We start from the raw sequence: 20,703 nt of genomic DNA, 5'->3' as shown, positions 1-20,703 counted from the left end.
CTGCACGCTTGAATGTCTTTCAATTTAGTCCTTCTGATAACTTGGCTCTCTCTTGCAGAGATAAATGTTGAAATATAATAAATGACTTCGCAACTTTGCATGTTTTGGCTCCAACCTCATCTCCCTCACACTGCCTCTCCGTGCCCTTCCATTTCTATGCCTTATTTATCTTTCTCTCCGCTTCCCCTGTTGCTCATTTTTCAACATGTTCGAACGACTTTCATATCTTGTAGTATTAGCAAATAAAAAGAGAAATTCCCAATACATAGCCACTCTCTGCTTCTTGAAAACACTTTTGAATTCTCTTGGAATCCACATGGTCCTTGTTGTAACAATAAAATGTGAATTTTCCTGTGTCACATTTAAACATTTTTACTTTTTCTGCGCAGATTTTGAGCTTAAAACCTTGTTGAGACTATTACCATTCAGGAATACTTGCAGCTTATAGTATGCGTTTATTTGCATGAGAAGCAGACCGTGGATGTCACACAGGCATGAAGAAATTGGAAAAACTGTACAGTGCATTGACATGCATACAAAGTAGCTGTGCTAGGACAGTGATAAAGCAGTGATGGAGTGATCATTGTCTCTGGAGTTGCTGTTCATTGGAACTGTCCTCTTGAGTGGGAGCACGTGATAGTGAGAGGAGTCTCTTAATCAATAGGCTCTGCAGATGTGCCTTTACATTCACCAACAAGGGGAATAAGCTCCTTATCAATGCACTGAACCGAAGCTGTTCTCAGATATGGATTAATCCGTCCACAGTGCTGCACATTATTTTTTTCCCCCCGAACCTGTCTGTCAGTGATTTGCCTGCAGTGCCACAGTAAATCTGGCAGTGGTCTCCTTTGCAGACAATTCTTGTGTTGCCTCAGCTAAAAGGAGGGTTTTCGCTGCAGTGGCCTTTGTTACTTTTAAATTAGTAGCCAAAGAAGAGGAATTATCTTTATATTTTATTAAATACACTTAAGAAATGAAGGTCAATACCATTCTTGTGTTTGAAAGAAGCTACAGATGCAAACAAATGCATAAGTCTCTTTACCTTTGGTTTAACGTACAGACTGAAAATGGAGGAACCCTGGAATATACTGCAGGTAAGAACAGATAACATAATTTGGTTGTGAGCCCTAGAGATACAGAGTGAGGCTAACTATTTCCCACTGTTTACAGTCTGTTTCCAGTCAGCTAAGCTAACAGAGTTTGGGCTGCAGCTTTATATTTACTATTGTAAATATACGAGGCAGAAAAAAAGCAACAGGCTACAAGTCATTTTTCATGGATCCGGGCGACATGAAACTACAAGCAAACGTTGGACACTTGACGCCATGTGATAGGTGTGATGCAAAAGTTTTTTAAGCACTCCAATGGTGGCGCTTGAACCAGTCATATGTGTTTGTTTCACCAGTTAATTTTTCAAATGGATGACACCATCCGACAGTGTCAACAGCGACCCACCAACAATGTAGCTGGCGATGCTAGGCCGTTTTTGAAAACCAGTCTTTGTCAGAAGATGCAGATACTATTACTAGAAAGGACTACCTTTTACTGCTTATATTATGCACATACACCGATCAGGCATAACATTATGACCACCTTCCTAATATTGTTTAGGTCTCCCTTGTGCCTCCAAAACAGTTGTGACTCATCAGAGAATGGACATTGGCCTTCTGAGGGTGTCCTTTGGTGTCTGGCAACAGGATGTTGTTTCTGGGGATATTTGGGTTCTATGGGTTGATGGGAGGGGCCTCTGTGCTTGTTCCAGTACATCCCACAGATACTTGATCAGTTTGGGATCTAGTGAATTTGGAGGCCAGGTCAACACCTTGTGCTGTTTTTCATGTTTTTTGAGTTGCTCCTAAACCATTTTTGTGTCTGTGTCTGTGTCAGGCTGCATCCTGCTGGGGATGGCTGCTGCCATCAAGGAGTGTCATTGCTATGGGGTGGGGGTGTCTGGTCTGCTCTAGGCGGGTGGTACATGTCTTAATAACATCCACATGAATGCCAGGTCCAAAAGTTTCCCAGCAGGTCAATGTTATTTACTTCTCCTGTCAGTGGTTTTAATGTTGTGGCTGATCGGTGTATTTGCATGAGAAGCCTTCTGTTAACTGGGGATGCGTTCCTTAGCCCTAAAAGTAAACATTTCCCAAACTCTCCTCTATAAAGAGCAAGCCAACCATATAGCTGGCCCTCTCCGTCATCTCTCTATCCAAGTCTTGTCCAGTTGTCTTCTGGAGGTGTACTCTAACCTGCTCTCAGCAAACTGCTCTGATTAGCCAATAAATAACTTAACGCATATCATAAATCAACAGGGGGAGCTCTGTCAGGGTGATTTCCACAGCAGTTGCTCTTTGAAAATCACTCTACTGCTCCAAGGAAAGGAAGACAGAGATTAATGGAGAAGGAGTTGGCAATGAATGAGGTTCACCGTGTGTTGGAGAAAATACTTTGAGAAATATCATCCTGCAGCATTACTCAGAGACAGCTCCTTTTATCTGCTGACCAGCTGGTCAGTAGTTATTACTGGCACAGTAGTTTTTTTTCTGTGGCATTAAGACTGTGATAAAGTATATAATTACTATTTGGTTCCATGCTGTTTACATTTCATTCAAATGGCATTTCAATTATGTCAGCAAGTATTAAACTGAGAACTATCTTTCTCGTGTCACCTGTAAACTATAGACACATTTCTCTTCTGAACACTAGTGTGATAGTATCTCTAGCAGCAGAGAGCACTGGACTGTGACAGAGGGTGATAAACTCATTTAGACAAAGCAGCAGAGTGTGTCATGCTACATGCAAAACACCCAGTGTGTGAACGCTGGCTCTGTTTGTGATCTCACCGCGATCTGCACGCCATTAGAGATAACAGCGACATTCAGCTCTGCATGTCTGCATGTTTCTGTCGGAAAGGTAAAAAAGTATAATGGGGGCACAGAGGAAATGTGAAGGAAGAGAATTGATTCTGGAGACCACTGGGAGAAGAAGCAATTGCGGAAAATAGTCAGCAGGGAGCAGAAGTGAGGCTGAAGGGGTAATGAGGCAAAACGCAAAATGGGGCTAAGTGCAGAGAAGGAATTTGAGGGGATGAAAAAATGTCATTCTTTGCAGTTTGAGTCTCCATCATCAGATGTCTGTGTCCCTTCCTGAAGGTCTTGAAGTTCATTATAACGAACCGGCCCTCCTCCGTCCTCCTTGCATCCTCTCTGCCAGTTATTCCCCAGAGTCCTGGAGACAAGGCTTTATCTTGATACTCATCAAGGCCTCTGGCAGTGTGTTTCATCTGCAACCTTGTCGACGGTTATCTCCAAGTGGAGAGGCTGTCACACTGTTTATTATTACCACACTATCAGTGATGGTTAAAGGACATGGCTGCGAAGTGTTGAAGTGGAACTTGGGGACAATTTTGGGTGATGGATGTGCCGAGTTTGACAGCAAATAATAGGAGCTTCTCTCCAGGTGTTATCTCCCCGTCCATGGGCAGGCTTCAGGGATCAGCGTTTACCCCTCTACCAAAGTTTAGCTGCAGAGGAGGAGCGGATCAGCCGGCTTTCACCGTTCGGCAACCTGTTGATAGCGCACTGCTGAGGCTTCAACGATTAAAGACGGCAGCTGTTGACTATGTAGTCAGGTGCATTTGATAGATTTGCTTAGAAAGTACTCCCCCTGATGTTGGTTGAGATATAAATTCATTCATTCTTTCAGTTTGCTTTTGGTCTGTGTCGATAATGACTACTTTATATTTTTTTAATATAGAGCCATAACGTTTTTGTTGATAAAATATGAATTTGTCATAATTTATTATATTTATATGTTGACAGAGGGAGGGAGGGAGGGAGGGAAGGGCCAAAACTGTCATTTTGTTAGAGGTGATTTCACAGCTTCGAAACCCTGCTTTTTTACATTTCAAGTTTGTAAGTCGGTTTAAAGCTGGGTGAGAAGTTGTTCTGATTTATTTATGATGACTTTATGGTGCATAATATCAAAAATGTTCAGAAAGTCTTTGTCTTCAGTCTGATTTGTAGCAGACAACCTAACCATAAGATTATCCTTTCTTTAGAAACATCCGCCTGGTGTAGCTGAGAACAACACAGATGAAAGCAGTGAAACCGAATGAAAGCTGAGAAAGTTGAAAGTTGTGAGCAGCGCGGAATAATTCAAAAAAAACTTTCAGTACAGTAAGAGATCATCCTCATTCTCTGACGGTTCGTTGCTGCAAGTGACAACCTTTCACATCACGCTCACCGTGTGATGCATTGTCCATGATTGTGCTCTCTTTGGTGAAAACAGTTTCCTCAGACTAACCAGTAAACTTACTGCAAAGTGACAGATATATATAAAAAAAAGCCTAAAATACAAAAAGAAAAAGTTTCCGCCCCCTGTCATTCACAGCTTACTTCATCAATGCCCCTCTGTCCCTGTGTGCCACCACTTGGGGCAAAATGCTTTCTGTCTTTGTCACTTGCACAGACATTAAATGCCCAATCTTTTCCTCCAGCTGTGACATTTCCGTTTGGTAAATCTGTGTTGTGTGTGAGCATTCATAGCAGTGACTGAACCCCTATAGTGTTTAACTGTCTTCTTTATGCGCTTTAAACGAAGAAGAAGACGCTTCAAACAACAGACAGTCGCTATGTAGTTCAACAGAACCCATATTCTTATACAAATTAATTGCCCACAATGTTAGGGCAGTGTGTCTCAGTGCTGCTTTACTGCTGTGGGAAACCGGCGTTGTATTCAAACTTACCAACAAAGGCCAATTACGTCAGAAGTGTCTTGTTTGTCACAGATGCTGCAGAAAAAAAACGAGAGGTAGTGATTCAGAAAACACTTCTTTTAATTTGTAACATTTATAAAGAGACACACACTCAAACACCTCTTGTCTTTTTCATGCAACACAACGTTTTATCCCTCACACACACGCACACACAGACACACTATACTGTTGCCAAAGAGGCAAATGCAGAGCCAATTAACCTGTCTGCATGCAAAGAGTAAAAACTCTTGTAGTTCTTGATGTCTGCAGACAGACTGTGTGTATGTGTGTCCTTAGACAGCCTTCATTCCCAGGATAAAATGTCCTGAATCCTACTGTTTTGCTTCAGTCCCCTGCAGACTGAATATTTTGACATATTGAAATTTACAAATCCAGAACTGCTCTCTGTGAAAGTTTAGACTCAGGGCAGCTCTGTGCGGAGGCGAAGACATACTTTCAGTCCTTTGTGGAACACATAAACAACTATCAAGTTCACACCCTGCTGTATGAAAGCCCTCCAGAGATGGTCCCTGGCCTCATTCCTTGGGAGGATTTTTTTCTTTCGTCATCCTCACTACCAAGAGGCCTGATATTACTTGACCATGGAATGAACCCTTAATATTTCTGATACAGTGGAATCAAATTAGAACTATTTCTTGTTCATATCCTGCCTCTCAGAGAGTATTTGTGTCATAGACTCTTCTGTCATTGTGTACGTACAAATAAGATGTGAATGTCTGTTTTGGCAAGTCCAGAGACATATGCGTACAAAATATGCCTTGTCTAATACATCCATAAACACCCCAGTCCTTCCTGACACAAAAGCAAACAGGGATCAATGTTTTTTTTTTATATTAACAAAGTTTAAAATGACTGCACGTAATGTGATGAACCCACGGAGACTTATCACTAACTCTGCAGTTTTCTCTCGGTTCTGCAGAGCTTTTAGTTTAGCCTCCAGCTACTTCACTGTTCTGGTTCACTGTCGCTGCTCTTGTCGTCATTGTTTTCTGCCACAGCGGGCATCGGTTTTTATCTGAAATTACCCTAAAAACTTACTGTGTGCTATCTGCCCAGCGCCAACCGCACATAAACAGACATAATGAACATGCTGGCGCAGCTAAGAAACTCGACATTCCCCTCAGGATCGAGACCAGAAAAAAAGAAAAATGAATGCTGATTTTTCTCAAGGTCTTAGTATTTGTTTGGAGAAACGTTTACCATATTAAAGCTGTAAGTGCAGGATCGTAACACTTAAATGAATTCCCTTTACATTCAAACCCTTGCCAGTTGAGTTCACGCAATGTTGATTAAGCTCATCAGTGCATGGTGCATCCCTCTTTCCCAGCATACCACACGTTAAATCTGGTGTCTGCGGCAACATTCGCCTGCTGACCCACCAGTTGTGATGTGTTTCACCTCAGCCAGCCATGTGAGCTCTTGTTAGAGCTGAAAAGGGAAGCAGCACTAGAGTAGCCTGTAGCAACTAGCAGTACAGCAGGAACTAACAAGGGTTACAAATGCAACTAAGGTTCTATGAATTCACCATTTCTGGTTATCTGGAAGAATTAAATTGGGAAAGTGTCCAAGAAATACTCAACAAATACTCCATACTCGAGCATGTGGAAAGAAAAGAACAAAGGGGACAAAGGGTCAGCACTGTAGCTTTATGGTTATAAAGTGTGAATATACACCGAACAGGCATAACATTATGACCACTGACAGGAGAAGTAAATAACATTAACCATCTGGGAAACTTTTAGAACTGGCATTCATGTGGATGTTACTTAGACATGTAGCACCCACCTAGACCAGACCAGGCACCCCCACCCCATAGCAATGACACTCCTTGATGGCAGCAGCCATCCCTAGCAGGATGCAGCCTGACACGGACGCACACAAAAAACAATTCAGGAACAACCAAAAAACATGAAAAACAGCACAAGGTGTTGACCTGGCCTCCAAATTCGCTAGATCCCAAACTGATCAAGTATCTATGGGATGATCCACAGAGGCCCCTCCCCTCAACCCATAGGACGCAAAGGCCCCCACTAACAACATTGTGTTCCCAGACACCGCAGGACACCCTCAGAAGGCCCATGTCCATTCTCTGATGAGTCACAACTGTTTTGGAGGCACAAGGGAGACCTACACAATAATAGGAAATATACTACTTTACTGTTACCTTCTATTAACACCGGTTTAGAAATAGATATGCCTATATGTCTACCCTCTTTTATTTTATTTATGTCAAGAGCATAAGACATTTGTAGAGGGGAAGAAGGAGTGGTGGACAAAGCAAGCAGCAAAAGACATACAAAAGAATGAATAATTAATCAAACAGAAGTAAACCTACTACAACCATATATGATCATTCACAGACCGGACAGAAATATCTGTTGGTCTGACATATTGTATGTAGGTTTATCAAAATTAGACGTATGTCATAAGTTAATTGGTCTTAGACAATACAAGGGCTGCACTTTTGGCTCTTGAAGTTATGACACTGCGGCATCTGCTGCACATGTCTAATGTTGTGTTTATTTAAACGTCTGAGCTGAGATGTTACTGCACCAGTCGGGCTGTCTTAATAAACACTACTCTCTCCTCTTAAGGAGCAAAATGCCGCTCACCAGATGCACTCCTCTGGATGTGAAAGCCTCAACCCTGCACTGTGGCCCACCAGGCAGCTATGTGGGAAGTGTCCTCAACCGGCATTTTGCTGAGGTCTGAGAGTCAAGAGTTCCCTCACACAGAGATGGATCTTCTGCTCTCACATCATCCCTCAGATGGAAATAATTCTCTGAAACATGATTCTGTCGTTCACGCAGTGCATTTTCCCTTGCACAGAGTAACACTCATTCCCACCTTTCGTCTTCCTACACCTTCCCATGAAACTATCCTATATTAACACAACTCTTGCACACTATATATCTTTCTTTTTTTCGTAATATTTGATAGTCATTAGAGAGGCTGGAAGACTGCATTGGATATTTTCTCCAAGCCTCTGATAAGACCTATATAAACACTTGAGCACAGCATTATATCACTTTGTTATTGGGGGGGAAAAATGGAAGGCGTTCCAACGTGTGGAGGATTAGTCGATATTCAATTAACCCAGGCAGGCAGTCATAGTGACTGTTTATCAATACCTCTTTTTAGCCGCACACTCTCAACACACATAATTAAACTTCCCATTAATAGCATCAAACAAGTGAGCAAACTAACAACACAAATCGCTTGGCCAAGTTTGGAAAAGTTAGCTAAATCCATAGAGGCACTGATGGGAGCGGTGGTTATTTAACGGAGTCATCCAAGCTTATTTTCTGGCCTGAGGTCTCTGCCCTGGCCATATATGCTTTCAGCCCAGTTGTGGAAACAGAAGAGGACTTTGTGTGTTTTGGACACGGCACAATTATGTGTCCTCAAAGTATTTGCAGAGTTATTGATGTGTATCTGGGACACGCTGCGACCCTTGACCCTGAAATCATTCATTTCCTCACATTCCACAGTTGAGCGTATGAAGCCCTAACATAGCTCAAAGCAGATTGTAGTGATGGCCTCATATGAAATCAGACTTAGCAGTCATATTGTTTAAAGGTACACCAGCATAACGGGACCCTGCTACGTAAAAACAAGAACTGGAGAGCCCAGCCTTCAGCCAAGCCTTGTGTTACAGAAAACCACACAGCATTTGTCCTTCACTAATCAGCCACACATCAGGGCCAGTTCACCGATCGGGGGCAGTGATGTGACTGTCTAGACGGAGATAATGATCTGCTAACATGTGATCCAACATGCTGTAATAACTGTGGTCTTACAGATTGGCTGGTTGTGAGTTTAACTGCAGACGTTATGACATTGCAGAGTTTTTATGTCACACACAGAGAGATAGATAGATAGAGAGAGGGAGACTGAGAGAGGACATGTTGAATGGTCTCCAGAGGATGATGCCTGCTGACTTAGGTGATCCATTAGTTTGCCTCCTTGCAATGCCAGCAGGTTGACGTATTGGTTTTTACTGAAATAACTTGACAGGGGTTAGGGTTAGAAAGTTTATATACTCTTTATGTTACCCAATGTATGAATCCTAAACTGACTAAACACTTTTTAAGTCTTTCTCTTTTATAACAAGTCACAAAACTGTTTTTGTCTGATAAACAGTGCCGAACCCAAAGTTATTCATTTTACATTGACGCTAACGACCGAAAAACAGAAAGTCCTCACATTTTCCTTGTTTAATAATTAACCAATTATCGAAATTGTTCTGTTGACGGACTAATTGATTGACTAATCATTTCAATCCGGCTTCAGATCTGCAGGAAGTGTTGGTTTTACGTTTGCTTCTACAAAGGTTTTTTAAGGTTTTCTTCTTTTATGAATACTTTTTTTTTGTTTTGTTTGTTTTCAGCTGCTCTAGCCTTAGATATTGACACGTTGTAAATATTCTGAAAGGATGGAGAAATCATTTTATAGATACAAGCAATCTTGTAAATCCAATCTTCTCTTAAAGCACTCCTTTTTATCTGCAAAGGTTTACGTCACAGGTGTCAAACATACGGCCCGCGGGCCAAAAGCGGCCCGCCAGAGGGTCTAATCTGGCCCGTGGAATGAATTTACAAAGTGCTAAAATTACATCAAAGACATTAACTGCTGTTCCAGGGGTTCACACAGATTTAGTGAGAGTTGTGGACATAACGCAACACTGAGAGCTAGAACTATACAGAAATTGCACTTCTTTTTCTTATGAAATGTCCGGTTGTTCGTTACATGTTTTGTAATAGAGCAGTTCATTAAATGTAAAAATTTTCATAATGAACTTATTTGCACTAAAACAAAAGGAAAACATTTGGAGTTGTCGTTATTTATAGGTTAATAGGCTATTGTGTTACTGGTCCGCCCCCTTTGAGATCAACCTGGGCTGTATGTGGCCCCTGAACTAAAATGGGTTAGACACCCGTGGTTTACGTGATAGCATCCTTGTTCTCTTGTCCAGACGTACTGCACATTGTCGTGTCGTTCCACACTGAACTGACTCAAACTTCAGTGGGGCCTCAGCCGACAGCTACACAGGAATAAACCATAGCACCACCACTGTCAGGACTACATCATGAAGCTGTGTGCTCTGAACAAACTACCAGTATAACCAACAAGTTGTGTGTTTCCTTTGGTCCGTTCTCATGTGTCTGCTGTTCTTTCTCTATTTGCCATTGAGGGAATATCAACGAACACCGAGACGTTATCACCTGAGCCTCGGATAACAGCCCCGGAGTGATGTATCACTCATCAGCCTCGGTTTCCTGCCAGACAGGAAGTGTTTTCTTACTCGTAAAATGAAATGTCAAATGGAGATTTTAAGTTGCGATAGCTCAGAGTCGTCCGGGGTTCTTTTAAGTTAAGATGAGCAGTCCTCCCTCCCATCGCTATCCTTTTGTGTGTGTGATGGGATTTTACAGCTGTACAGATGAGAACTGATGGTGGTGGTGTTTGTTTACCGGGCCCACAGATAAGCTGAAATATAATCCTTCCAACTGCTTTTGATCGAAGAAGTAAAGCTCCGCCACGTTCTCGCCACAGCTCGATTGTTATTCTCCAGGCCTCTGCTCTTTGTGTTTAGCCCATTTGAGGGCCGAGCCTCTGTCCTCTGCTAAGTTTGCACTGAGAGTTGAAATGTTTTCCCCTTGGACGCCTTGTGCCAGCCCCCTTCCCCTTCCACTGATGTGGGGGTGAGCTTTCCCAGGACAAAGAGATGAATATATAATGGAATGAAAAAAAGAGGGGGGTGGTAGAGACAAAAAGACAGCGGGTGTGTGAGGGGGGGAGGAAGGGAGAGTGAAGAGAAAAGATATAGAGGGCTTGACAAGTGCTTGTCAAAGGGTTCAATACTGCTGCCAAACTCTGAGTGTGGGGACACAGAAAGAGGGAGAAGTACAGAGAAACAATCTGTACTTTTTTCCTATCACAGACCCAATTGCTAACTCATTACAGACTCCACGAGGTGTGGGATACATACCGCACGCTGCAGTTAGAGAGCCGCTGAAGAGCAGCTCAGTCCAACTGCACCCCCCTCTCCCCTGGTCCTCCAGCACATGGTACAGTCCATTTAAAAGGCTGCATGTCATCTCAGTGTGTGCAGGGTCCTCTCTGAGAGCAGCTGCTCACAGCACATTCTCCTCGGCGGGAGCATTCACTTTCCCCTACGCCTTCTGGGCTGCATCTCTCTTTCTGCTCTGTCTTTTTGCTCTCTCTCTGCTCGCTTCGCTTCCTCTTTTCCTTTCTTTTTTTCCTTTGCCCCGGCGCACACATACTCTTTCTCTGACTGTGTAGTGCTTGGACACACAGACGTTATTCTTAATGCAGTAACAGGTAGACATCATCTTTGAACTGTTCAGTGCAGGAGAGAAGAAGGACCGGTGTTTTTTTTTTTATGTGTGAAGTAAACTGTGAGAGAAGAAGCACAGGTGGAGGAGGAAGAGGAGAAGGAGAAGAGGGGGAGAAGAGGTGGTGGAGGAGGAAAGGGTCTCAGCTTCACCCCCTGTAATGCTCCTCTTGACACCATGCTGCTCTGTGTGGATTTGGTCCTCAGGGGAAAATCCTTAAAATGATGGAAGACAACAAACAGCTGGCACAGAGGATTGATGGGGCCATCCAGTCTGCCAGTCAGGAAGTGACCAACCTCCGCTCCGAGCTCTCTGCCACCAGCCGCAGACTGGCAGAGCTGGGTGCCAGCAGCCCCCCTGCCTTGGAGAACCACCACCAGCACAACCACCACGATGACAGCCTTCACTACCGGGGTGAGTGTCACAGCATGCGCATGTATGTGAATGTGACTTGTGTATGAATGAATGTGTGCGCACTCTCACCCTGTCCCCTCCCTCTCTGAGTGTGAGAACATGAACATGTGTGACTGTTTTGAAATCAACAGAAACTATTCAGAGAATGTGCAACGGCGTGACAAATATCATCCCGATCTTTCCTCTACCGACTTTTATTTCCCCTAAACTCGGCTTGGGAATGACAGTGGAAAAAGGCAGCAGATTGAAAGGAAAAGAGAACAAGACACAGACAGAGTTTTGTTATTAGACGGGAGGGGTTGGGGTTTTGGGTGCGTGGGCCAGACTTGGTCAGGGTTTGGTTTCCCAGGCATCAGCTGGGCTCCTCTGGGGCTGCACTCCCTCCAGCACTGGCTCCTTCTCTAAACTCTCCCCGAGTCTGCTGGCAATGGGTCTGCTTGGAGAAGTTGTGCTTCAGGGCCCAGAAACTGAATGCCGACATCTCGGAAGGAGGCTGGCGAAACCATGGCACCGTCACTTAGCTGGGGAAGAAATGTGATGAACAAGGAATGAGATCTAAAACTGGAACATTCATGGGACTGCTCACTGTGGCTTCATTTGTTCTGGCTTCAGGTTACTTTCTAATATCTCTCTTGATTTTATAAATAGTAATAGTTCCAGAGAAGGTATTGTTTTACATTTAGTTGTTGCACTAATGATGCTTGACAGTAATCTTTTTTTTTTTTTAATGTTTGCTTCTGCGTGTGTGAGGCGATGGCCTGGGTCTAATTAAACCTTCCTGGTAAGCTACTTTAATGTAGCTGACATCTTGAATTCATTAATGATAACTTTGATTTTGTTTGACTGGAACAAGAGTGAAGAGGGTAACCTAGTTTTCCTGTTGTGTGAACTGAACAGCAAATACCTTCTTTTGTGGTCCAATCAATGTACTGAGCAACTACTTTGTCATTACAAGTGTTTTACATTAGATTCGGTTGTTTAGAATCACAGAAGTTACTGAGATCATCCCCTGAAAAAAAAGATGCATTTTACCAGACAGAGAGGCTCCTCCGCTTCTTCATTTCTGACCTTTCTTTGTTAATCCTGCAACGTTGTGCATAATTGCTAAGCTAACCTTTTCAGCACAGCAACAATGTGAGAGTTTAATCTGGATGTCCTATAAGGTCAAGCAGTAAACATTTAGCATTTGACAACAATGGCTGGAAATTACAGCATTAGAGAGAAATAGAGATAGTTACCACTGCTGCTGCTGCTGCTGCTGCTGCTGCTGCTGCTTCTTTCGCCCATGCATCATTAACAATGAAGTAAACTCCTCGGGGAAATCCCGTCTCAAAAAATGTTTACATCGTGTAAATTAGATGACCTTAAGCGCCGGAGAGAAGCTGTCCTTGGAAACTGCTTAAAAAAAGGCAGGCGCTTTCAAAATATACTGGCCAGGTGATCGGACAAATCGTCCGTCCATCACCTTCTGCTGCGGCCTCACCTGAACCGGGCAGATCAACGGACACCAGCATGTACTGAGAGCCCAGGAGAAGAAAAACTGCAAGCCGCAGTTTGAGGAGCTATGCAGTCAGTCTAGCCAGCCATGTATGTAGCATATAGATAGACAACAGTGTTATTTTTCTCGCTGTTCATAGCGGCCACAAGTTCATCCCTCTGTCATTCAGCCACAAGCGCATACCTTCTTGTGCACGATCTTACAATAATCCCACCGCCTCACAAGGCCACATATTAGACGCTTTTGAGAAAGATGCCTAGGCCGTGGATTTGACCCTCCTCTACTCACCGCAAAGTATGCAGGAATGCCTGTGAAGAAGGCAGCTTGTGTTACAGTACACCGGTTCATCGTAAAGAGCAAGTATTTCGCAAGACTAAGCTCCAGTTAGTTGAGGCGAGGTAACCATAGCATCTGAATAGACACAGGTATTGTACGATAAATGCTCAAGATTCTGATTTCAAAAATGCAGTGGCTGCTGGCTGCAAATGTCTCAATTGGATGGACAGATCAGTGTGTTTATCAGATGGCCAAACCTTGAGCAGTAGTTTTACGGTCTTGAAGGTTATCCCGGCACAACACTTTCGAATATATTGCAAAGTAATCTATGTGCCACCTACGAGATGTATTTGATGGATCGGCTCAGCAGCTCGCTGGATGACATTGGAGCATATTTTTAACTTTTGCTCCGATGTCCTCCATCAAGCTCCTGTAATGCTCTCATGTAACGTTTTGTATCGGCACCCTCTCCTTGTCAACAGAATATTTCAGTACAAATGAAAGCTGTTATGCGTTATTTTACATTTGCTTTAGTGCTTTGGGCTTGGAATAACTCAGCTGCATTGAGTTATCCATCCAGCTTGCTCTCTGTCTCCGTCTTGTTCGAGCCATGTTAACAGCCAGCCTGACATTCCCACATTCCTGAATGTCAGGGCGGTGATGTCATATTTCCTGTTCCCAGAGGCCAGGCCAGCGGTCAGGTGACCGAACAAACCAAACACAGTCCTCCACCTCCCTCGTTTACTTCAAACCGAGAAAGACAGCTCTCACCTTGACTGCGTTAAAACGGCTGAGCCTGAGAACCTCTTAGTCCAAACATGTTTTCATAAGATTTTAAGTTTAAGATGATTTGTCTGGGCGATCTCTCTGCTGTGGCAGTTTGGGTGTGATAAGCCACCAGCAGCAGCAGCAGCAGCGCCCAGTGGCTTAGGGAGATTAAATGTTCTTTAGGTATGTATCCCTCTCTGGCCCAGGCTGTTTGTTAGTCCATTTGTTAGCTCCGCTCAGTGCAGGATCAAAGCAGAGGTTTTTTTAATATGCATGAACTGACTTCCTGTAAATATATTACACTGTGCCAAAATGTCAGAATATTTGCTGTGCTTCACCTCCCCGTGGAGCTGCAATAACATTTCTGACAGATGTCCAATAAGGCCATAAACACACCACTTCAGCCTGCTGTTCCTGCTGGCATTGGAGTCTGTCCTGGAGTCCTTTTTACTGAATTAACTTCGAGGAACAAGAGATGACATCTACCCAAACTTGTCCTGAAAATGTCCTGAAAACCTGAACCAGGATTAGCCCGCTGTGTAACAAGCATTTCCTTCTTTACAAGAGACTGTCTTCATTTTAGAGTAAAGTTGAGTCAGTGAAAAGGTTTTAGGCTGAGGCCTACTTGCCTCACTCTATTCAAGCTATGGACAGTAATGTATTCAATGCCTGGGAGATGGCACCGCTTTATTATTGGCCCTCCCTCTTTATCCAGCACGCTGAAGTCAAGACCTTGTTTAACATTCCCAAGCGATGCTGATATTTCCGCAATAATCAACTGCATGTCCAGCCGATGTGTGAGGAAAGAAACACCAACACCGCTCAATTTGTCTTGAGGAACAGAAGTTGTAAATAATTTATATTTTGTCCTCTGAAATCAGTGCACACATACTTTTTGGGATATCACATTATTTACATTGGGTAGATCAGTGCCTTGCTGTTATCTAAAACACAACCATAAGGCAGCTGTTGCTAAGATATATATATATATATATATATATATATATATATATATATATGTATAATGGTTAAGACTTTAAAAAAACACTGAAGGAGAAAGCACTGACTTGAATTTGATAAATTTTCACTGCACAGATGAAGGTAGGGTATTTCCTCCTAGAGCTTTTAAAAGCGAATGGAGTTATTCAAGCTATTCAGGGTTATGGTAGGAAAAGTAATTTTCACAAAAATAATAATAAAAAAAACAACATAAAATTCTTCAGCTTGAATAAAATGGCTTTTTTAATATCCGGTTCATTAATAAAATCAAACTATGCAAGATGAGAGGTCAAGTACCAGGGAGACATTTGTTGAGAAATATTGCTTAACTGAGCTTAAAATTTCTGTTGTGCGCATTGCCGACAGCAAGTGCAAGCCAAAAAGAAATCTGTCAGAAATAATTTAAATAAGTTCACTTTCAGCTTTGGGGTCAGTTTTTTAATGAACGAAGCCATGGGTTTGTTTTCCAAGTGAAATGAGATTTGTTGCGCACTGGTGCTTGCCCTTAATCAGTAGGGACTCATTGGCAGGGCCACATTGTTATTCTAATATTATCAACCATCCACCGTAACACAGGAAAAACAAAAAAACAAAAAACAGGTCCATAATCAACAAATTTAAACAATTAACCTTTAAGGCTGTTATAGTTTTGTCTAATGATTTAGGAGATGCCAGTGTTTGTCTTTTGGGACTAAGAGCGTCTTAAAATTTTCCCTGTTGTGTTACAGGACATCAAAACAGTGCAAAATACTGTTACTAGTAATTCTAATTCTACTGCCATCAAGACATGGCAGAATACAAGGATGCTGTATAGAGATGATTCAGAGAGCTAGAGGAGGATAACACAGCTGAAACCTTAAAAGACATTCTCCAAACTGGCACGCACGTTGATTAAGTATTCTCCAAAAGAGCTAGTGATTATCTTCTCTCCGTATAGAGGAGAAGCTGCTCTGCCTCTAATGCTTTCTGCTGCAGAGTAATTGTAGAGTGGAATCCTCTCCCCATCTGGCCTGAGTTTATCGGAGGCCCAGGTCTCTCATTACTTCATCGTGCACATGAGCCGGGCTGGGAACACACTGCCAAACTACAGGGGCAAAATTCCCCATTCACCCCAGCTCTTTCTCTGCAACGCTCTCCTGGGACCACCCGCCTTCCTGTTCGCTGTCCACACACAGAGCAAATATGCAATGCACTGTATCCCCCCCCCCCCATATTCCCTGCTGGTGCTCCCTCAGCCACGCCCTGTCTGTGGTCAATGCAGTGTGAGAGAAACTGTGTCCAAACAATAGCCAGAGAGAGGCAGCCCCTCACTCCGTTTCTCCCTCTCTCCTCCTCTCCCACACCAGACTTCCTCCAGTAAAAGAACTAATCACGGCATTGCAGGGATTCCAATACCAGATGGAAATGCGAACGCTGGGAAGATTTGCGCTTAGTTTTGGAAAAGATGCAAACACAGAGGCGGTGATTTAATCGTTAAAGCTGCAGAGCTGATTATCCTCTTAAATGACCTTAAACTTATCACTTTCAAATTGTGGATTAGTTCCATTTTCATTTCATTACTGTGTTGGAAGATTAAACAGGTTAATGTGGGAAAATTAAATCATTATTTTTTAGTATATGTAGTAAAATATGCAAGCCAATATAAACTGTAATGAAAAAAAGAGAAAAGGCAAGTTGAAACCATCCAAAAGTGAAATGACAAATGCATGCCGTGTAGGGGCGAAGAAATACTCCAACCTGGCCTGTAACCTTTATTGTGATGTTTGTAAGTTTGTTATTTCATAGTTAACTCATTTTGTCGTATGTCCACATTTTAGCACTTAATGAAAGAATAACTCTTGGACGTATTTACCGGCACATTGGGGGCACTAGTTTTACAGAGGTTGGTAATGGCCTTAAATAAATAATGACTCTGTGGTTATTTGTTTTGCTTTGTAGCTGCAGATGCATGCACCAGTAATGAACTGACAGAGCATTTCAGGCTGTCAGTGGGGGCAGTAGCCTGGTGGACTCTGACACGTGCAAGAGTTCCCAGTCCTGAGTCTAGCTGCGTAGAGAGCAGAGAGGGCGGCTGGGCAGCACATATCCACTTTCATGTCCAAACAGGGTCGGAGGGAGCTCGCCTGCATTGTTTCAGTTGCTTTGAAATCTTTCCAAGTTTGTAGTTCACCAGGAAGGCATCACTGATTCCATGTTGCAGCATTCGTGAAGGTCCAGAGGTGACGGGTGACAGCTGATCTTAGTGTGTCTTATAGGTCTATTACCAGAGGTGACAGAAGTGCTGCCCTGGACACCAGCTGGGGATGGCATTCCTTTGGTTTGGGTGGCAGATGGCTGCAGTGCCATCGCCATGCACCACATGTTGTAAACTGCCACCTTGTAGAGAATGAGCCTGAAAAAAATAAAAGGCAGCCAGGTCGTATATAGGCAGGCAGACAGGCAGTGGAGCAGAACCGGAAAAGGAACCTGGTAGAAAGATGCCAACTCTAAGACAGGGTACATCACCAACAGACATTCCTCTGCACTTCAATTTTCCAGCTTTAGCTTTATCTGAATGAAACTTCACAGAGCAAGTCCCTGAAAGCCATTTCAAGGAGAAATGAAGAGTTCTTTAACCATGACACTAAGCACTGAATTGCTTTCCGGTGTGACACTCTGCCTCTGAGATGATATTATTCCTATCAGTGAGACTGATGTGTCTCCGTATGCTAATTATATCCATGAAAGCCAAAGCGCTACCTTAACCACTTCCTTCCCACTGGCTCAGACCGGTGTTTGCTTCCCAGATGATTTTTAGCCGAAAAATGGTATTTAATGTGGATTTCCCGCGTTAGGTTATGACTCTGGAGAAGAGCACGTTGCGAAAGTGGCTTTTATTGGCAGGGGAGTCGAGAGAGGGGAATATACTGATGAGGATATGCCTCACAGCTATTGCACAGTTTTTCCTTCACATGGGGCCCTCATCATAACTTTGCATGCAGCAAAGTACTCATATAGTTTTTTAATTTTTTTTTAATCAGAAAAAGAAACTGACTGTAGAGAAAACAAGCATAAGATCTCTGCAGGACTTCACTGAGTATCTTGTGCGCATCATCACCATATGTCAGAGTATTCATGTCCCTGGGTTTGGGGAAGTATTGCTTCCTGGTTGTGTTTTATGGACCTACTAGATGTTTCATGGTTCATGTGTTTCTGGAAAGGATCAAACTGTACGTAGGACCAAGATGTGTAAACTTGCAACAAGCTGCTCACTCAAGAGGATTCCCTCGACTGGCTGGCTGAGGTAGTAGAAGAAGACAGAGTGTACTTGGAAGAAGAATGAGATCTGATGATAGTACAGGTGTCTGACTGAAGCCTGGCGCAGCAGCCTTGACTGTGGTGGAGGATGTCACGCTCATTGGGAGTCTGAGAGAAAGCGATCTACTGTACGTCTGTGCTCAGATAAGAAAAAAAAAAAAGGAGCACGGAAAGTGTTTAGTATTATTCTCCCAAGTGGTGTGTTTCAGGGCCACTGCTTGGGTGTTATGATGCCTTCCTCGCAACAGGAGGTGCAGATAATGATCAGATCAGAACGCCAACTCCCCCGTGTCCCCCGTGTCTCCACTCTGCACATCTAGCCTGTTCGTTTTCACCTTAAATCATCCAGATCCCTGTTGAATCCAGACTTCAAACAATTGCAACTCTCAAAAACTGAGGAAGAGACAGACAGCAAGGGAGAGGAAGCTTGGTTGCTTTCACAACAGTCTCAGCTCATCCTATTAAAATGCCTCATTGCTTTAGCAGCGGAGACTTTTTATTGCTGCTGGTACATATTGTTGCCTTGGTTGCAGTTTAAATCCATTCCCAGAAGAGAATGGGGCTAGGCATGAAGGAAAATAAGTTTTGAGGAAGTGCAGAACCCCCCCTCCCCCCCAGCTCACCCCTCTCATATCCAGAGGATGCAAAGCGTGACATTCCAGCAGAGCAGAGGATAAGCAGAACACTTTTCTGCTTCTCTGAATCATCCGCTTCATGCAGATTGATGGGCTGAAGACATCCTGAGCACTGGGTCGATACTTTGCTCTCTCTACTACGCAATCCATGAATGATCCACACATCCTCAAATCATGTAACTATTGTATTGATGAAAACATGAAATCAGTTTCAGGGTGTTTTGTAGGAAACAAAATCAAACTTTTACAGATAGTCTGGTGATCATCAGTCAAGGTTACAGCCAAAATCATAAGACAATTCACTGATTGAGAAGCTCAGATTTCTGGTTCTGTTCTGGTTCATTTAATGTTGGAAACAGAATAATCCTTGGGGCAGCAAAACAAACTGTTGTTGTCGGTGTAGAAAATTCAGACAATAATTGACATTTTCTTGGTCATTCTGTGAGCAACCAGGGTCTGATTTTATGCTGCATGCGGCACAAGTCTGCAAACAGCAGGGGTTAAAGAGTTGGTTGCCTAACTGCTTTCCTAAGTTGTGCAGTCTGTCTCCTGCAGCTCTTCATCAAACAGCTCACTGTGGCTGCTCCTTCTTCTTCCATTACTTCCTGCAGTATTTTCAGACTGATCCACTTTCTTCTTTCGTACGCACATTTTTGCTGAAAGATGAGTGCTAAGCTCACTGACAAACAAATTGCATTTGCTCTGACTACTTCTTCATCCACTCAGGTTTTGCCATTTAATCCTTTTAATATGAAGCTGCAGACGTAGGAAATGTTCAATTTTCATTGGAACCCAATGCCTGCTGTGTGACAGCTATTTAATATTCCGCTTTCATAGAGAGGAGAATATATGAACAGTAACTTAGTATTAAAATTTTTGTTCTTAGTTATTTCTCACTTAATAGTCACGCACGTATAAATATCACATTTACATTATATCTTCAGTGGGCCATATGTTCAGTCACAATTGTGTTACCTCACTCAGTGATCTATTAAGAGTTAACATTAATGCAAAGTGTTCGTTACTTCAAACTAAATTCTCTGTGCAACTTTTCCTTAGTATGTCAACCAGGATTTCTATAATTTTATAGTTTTTAGCAATACTGTTGCTGCCCTAGTTAGAATATACTGTACTATACTTTATGTCCACATTTACTGTAGTAGATTTACTTTCCACACACTGTATCCTCACACAGCTCCTCCCAGACTCTAACAGATGTCTCACACTGCATCACACCTCACAGCTGAGTGTCTGTGGGCATTCCACTGAGTGCTGCTGATCAGGTTGTTTCCAATTATTCTGAAATGAATCAATTCAGTGTTTGAATTGAATCATCAGGGAGAACAAATGAGATTACGTACTCTCGACAAAGCCCAGCATTTTCAGTCTGAAAAGATTTAACTGAAGTTTATCTGGTTCTGTGTCTGCTACGCCATTATGTTTCAGGCTATATTTTTTATTTTTTTTTTAAATCCTGACTTTATTGTTTTAATTTCCCTTCCTTTCTTGTAAACATTTCAGTCTCTCTTAAGCAGTTTATTCTGACACGTGCTCCTTTAAGTTGAAACCCTCAGCGAGTTATTACAAAACAGCACATTGCATTTTAATGTTTCTGTTGATGCCTCATCATCAGCTCCCCGGGCTCCCTGAAATGTTGACATCAAGCATGTAAGTGGGCTCCAT

At 42.9% G+C, this 20,703-nt stretch overlaps 1 protein-coding gene across 2 annotated transcripts in view; it reads left to right on the top strand.

The window, feature by feature from the left end:
* Positions 1-11,002: 11,002 nt before the first annotated feature.
* LOC311486959 (kazrin-like) overlaps positions 11,003-20,703 on the top strand; it is a 55,612-nt gene continuing 45,911 nt past the window's right edge. For both annotated transcript variants that reach the window (XM_084543003.1, XM_084543004.1), the window contains exon 1: positions 11,003-11,547. In XM_084543003.1, the coding sequence (XP_084399129.1) occupies positions 11,355-11,547 (193 nt within the window). In that variant the 5' untranslated portion in view covers positions 11,003-11,354. The remainder of the gene's footprint in view (positions 11,548-20,703) is intronic.

Source organism: Chelon labrosus (assembly GCF_963514085.1).
Source record: "Chelon labrosus genome assembly, chromosome: 4".
Taxonomy (NCBI): domain Eukaryota; kingdom Metazoa; phylum Chordata; class Actinopteri; order Mugiliformes; family Mugilidae; genus Chelon; species Chelon labrosus.
Note: the sequence above shows the minus strand (reverse complement) of the source record. Positions and strands in the feature narration are given on the sequence as shown.